This window comes from Talpa europaea (assembly GCF_964194135.1).
Source record: "Talpa europaea genome assembly, chromosome: 12".
Lineage (NCBI taxonomy): Eukaryota > Metazoa > Chordata > Mammalia > Eulipotyphla > Talpidae > Talpa > Talpa europaea.
The window spans coordinates 8,435,929-8,440,185 of record NC_140079.1 but is presented as its reverse complement, the minus strand read 5'-3'; the positions used below and the strand labels follow the sequence as shown (position 1 = coordinate 8,440,185).

The 4,257-nt window shown below is 58.0% G+C and overlaps 1 protein-coding gene across 1 annotated transcript; it reads right to left on the bottom strand.

Annotated features, from left to right (window-relative positions):
* Positions 1–2,970: 2,970 nt before the first annotated feature.
* On the bottom strand, positions 2,971–4,257 carry S1PR4 (sphingosine-1-phosphate receptor 4; the record flags this gene model as incomplete). Its single annotated transcript, XM_084249227.1, has 1 exon — positions 2,971–4,257. Exon 1 carries the CDS (start codon positions 4,132–4,134, stop codon positions 2,971–2,973), a length of 1,164 nt encoding a protein of 387 aa, XP_084105353.1. The 5' UTR covers positions 4,135–4,257.

Genomic DNA, 4,257 nt, shown 5'->3' with positions numbered 1-4,257 from the left:
AGGAGCTAGGTACACATTAAGTGCTCAATAAGTATTAGTATGAAAATGTGTCCAGCTGATGCAGCCCCACGTGCTCATCCCGCCCTGCTCTTGCCCCAGCCCTTTCTGTATGGTTCTCCTTTTTATCCTTCAAGGTCCACCATGGTCCACTTCCTGAAATGATTTTGGGCATTTCTTAGGTATTTGTTGTCACAATATGACCTTCATGAGAGTAGGCGCTGGACTGTTTATAACCCCCGTGCCCAGAATAGAACCTGTCTCACAGTGGTTAGATGAATGAATGAGCTAGTGAATGAATGAATGAATGAGAAACGGAAACCCTAACGCACCAGCCTACCCTTTCCAGCTATATTTCCTGCTTCCAACCCTTTCCAGGCTTCTCCAGGGAAGCCCCAGGTTTGAGGAGTCAAGAGTAGCCTGGCAGGGCAGGAATAGGGAGGAGAACTGTTCTAGCTGAAGCACAAATGTTTATTACCATCACCTCCATTCTCTCAGGCCAGACAATGAGTGCACAAGATACATTCACACTCACTCCGAGATGGGCCAAGGAAGGGTATCCATCCGTGCGATGGAGACACTCGGGCCACTCTGGGAGCCTGGAGGAGGCTTGGGAGGAGACAAAATCAGGGGAGACTTTCTTGGAGGGATGGTGTTAAAGCTGAAGCCAGAGGCCAAGTGGGCAACAGGTACGTGAAGAATAAGGGTACGTGCCTACCAGGCAGGCCCCTGTGGTGGGAAGCAAGGGCAGAGCTAACCAAATAGGAGGGAACAGCAAATAGCTCAGCTCAGTCAAAGCATAGCCTTTGACCCCCTGGGGGCAGAGAGGGTCACGGGACCAGCTCACACAGGCAGGAACACAAGCTGGGAGATTTAGGGTGACCCAGGCTCCAGTCACCCAGATTCCACCAAGCCCCCACTCCACCTGTTACCATTCCCAATAAACACACAAGAACAGGAATCAGGAGAACAGAAGACAGACCCGCTTATTTTTGCTCAGATACATGCTTGGACCTTTATTCTGCCCTGTCCACAGAACGTTCTATGATGCTAGAAACGCTGTGCATCTACATCGTCCAGACCCATGGAGCACACATCACTGTTAGGCACCTGAAAAGTGGCCCGTGGGGCTGAATATGTCTACCCCCCAATTCACATGTCCAAGTCCTACCACCAAGACATCAAGGGTGGGACCTAACTTGGACATAGGATCATTACAGAATAAATGAGCTGAGATGAGGTCACACTGAAGTAGGGTGGCCCTAACGTAAGACTAGTGTCCTTAGGAAAGCCCAGACATGCATACAGGTACATGCCATTTAGGGATGGAGGCAGAGATTGGGGTGATGTTTCTAGAGCGAAGGAAGGCCAAAGATTGCCAACAACCCCCAGCATCTAGGCAAGCACACAGACTCCCCCTCCACATTGATGGCGGCCCCCAGCCACCAGGACCCAGAGAGGACATGTTTCTGTTATTTACACCACCCGGTCTGTATTGCTTTGATATGGCAACTCCAGCAAACGAATATACTGAGAAACTGAAATTTTAATTTTAATTTCATTTTAATTCATTTTAAAGAGCCACACATGGCTTTGGGCTGCTATGGTGGACAGTGCGGTGAGTGGTTTCCAGTCAGGGCTTCCCGGATCGTGCTAAGAAGGAACCGAGTCTCAGAGCAAAGCTGTCCTGAGCTGAGTGGCTGCCCCACGAGCTTGGCAAGGCGAGGCAGGAATACCAGCCAGCCCAGCCTGGCCCTGGGAGGATGGAGACGGAATTTCTGCCCAGCCAGAGGGGGCCACGGATTGAGGGTTCACCCCTGTGCTGCCTGCCCAGCATAGTCACTGAGAGTCCCGTGGGCTATTTAAATGCAAACACATTCAAACTGAACACGCAGCGCCGGCAGCCGGCAGCCACGTGGGGCACCCGCACAGGACAGCGCAGAGGTAGGCCCCCCACAGCCAGCACGTGCACAGATGGCCTCTTGCTGTGCAGCCTGAATATGATGGAGGGGGGCTGATGGCACTAATGGGAATTCTGGAGGAATGAGCTCCTCCGAGGCAAGAAGGCAGCCAAGCAGCTGCCCCTCTCTGGCCCCTACACTGGGTCCCCACACCTTGCAAAGGCCGGATGTTGGGGGAAGGAGGGGCAGGGAAATGGGAAGTGAGCGAGAAGGGGTGGATGTGAACTGTCACTGCCAGGCAGCTGTGTCACACAAACATACACGCACATGCATGCACACACGCACACACATGCACTCACGCACCAGTGCCCATGCCCTCAGCCGGAAGGCCTGCCGCAACACACTGGTGCACACACAGACATGCCTACACTGGCTCAAGGGCACAGCATGTTCTACCCCACACGTCTCTCTCCATCACCCACACTTACCCTCACAAGCACACCCTCCAAAGCCCAGCCTCCTGTCCTCCTGGGGTACAGGCACACGTCCTTGGGTGCTGCAGGCGCCCCACAGCCCCTGTGCCATCGGCCCCAGGAGGTGAATAAGAGGGGGGCTGTGACATCTCTTGGCATCATTGACTGTCCGTGTTGCCCAGGCATTGACCCTACGGCTTACCCTCTGTGGCTTCGGAGCCCAAAGGGACCCAGAGCGGGTTAGGATCTCCCAGCATCACACAAGAGGCAGGTGTACACACAGCAGACCCACCGGCGCCCACTCCACAGCGCTGTCTGTCCCCATGAACAGCCTCCTCCTTCTCCAAGGAAACAATGGGAACCTGCTTGGGCAACAGCAGGCCCAGGGAGGCTTGGGCTGCCCAGCCCCTGGGGTGCCCAGCCAGCTGCAGTGTTTCCTCCTCTCCATCCAGGCCACCTGCTGCATCCGGTGTGAAGACTTCTATCCAAAACACCTGAGGCCCAGGCATTGGCCCACCACTCCTGGGCCTCCGCCGGGCCCGGAGGCTGACCCGGGCGGGCATGCACCCTGCAACTGGACCACCGACCCCAGCTGTAGCCTAGATGCTCCGAACACTGGAGATGCTGGACAGGGGCTCCCGCATCCGAAAGCTGAGTGAGCGCGAGGCCCGGAAGCTGTCCCTCCGCCTCAGCGAGCTGTCGGTCGTAGAGTTTTCAGAGTGGGCCTCGGCAGCCTTCACCAGGCAGTCCCCTGGACCCCGCACGCCCAGCCAGAGACATCCGCAGCAGAGGAAGCCCAGCACAGCCCGGCACACCTCCCGGCTGCGGAAGGAGTAGATGAGGGGGTTGACGGCCGAATTGAGCACCGCCAGAGCCAGGATCCAGTCCATGCCCCGCAGGTACTCCTGGGCCCAGACATTGGAGCCAAAGATGTCAGCAAGCAGCAGGCAAAATAGGGGGCCCCAGCACACCACAAAAGCCACCAGGATCATGAGAACCGTCTCGAGCAGCCGGCGGGACTTGCGGCGGGCCGGGGGGCGTGGGGACTTCTGCCCGTTGGCCCGCACTACCTGGAAGATGGCCCCATAGAGCGCCATGATGGCGGCCAGGATGCAGGCAAAGACCACCACGCAGAAGAGGATGTAGGCCTTGGAGTAGAGCGGGAGCAGACTGGAGCAGCTCTCGAAGGTGCACATGCAGTTCCAGCCGAGCAGGGGCAGCAGGCCCAGCAGGGTGGCCAGCAGCCAGCACAGCCCAATGAAGCCGTAGACTCGGCCCGTCTTGGTGGCCCTGCTCTCGGCCACGGGCCGCACCATGGTGAAGAATCGCTCGACTGCAGTGAAGAGCAGGCTGAAGGTGGAGGCGGCCAGCGCCATGAAGAGCACGCCCTCCCGCAGGAACCACTGAGCCGGCGTCAGGCGGAAGGTGTGGGCCCCAGACAGCAGCACATTGACCAGGTAGGCCACCCCGGTGAGCAGGTCGCTGAGCGTGATGTTGACCAGGCAGTAGTACACCCAGCGGCGGGAGCGCATGCGGACCACGATGGCCACCAGCACCAGGAGGTTCTCCAGCACCACCAGGCAGCTGATGGCCACAAAGAGCCCCCGCAAGACCCCCAGGCCGGCCTCCTCCGGCCCGCCGCGGCCCACCAGCCGGCCAGAGTGGTTGTAGTGCAGGACGATGAGCCGGCTGTGGCCAATGGCGGCCAGTTTGTAGCAGGACTCCGGGGCCTCCCCCAGGGACCCCGTGGCATTCATGACCATCTACCGGAGCAGACTAAGGCCCGGGGTGGCTCACTCGGGTCAGGGTGGAGCCGCCTGCCTTGCCTGGTCTTGGTTTCCTGTTATTTGAAATTTCCTGTTATGTTCAAGGTATCCCCAGGGTGG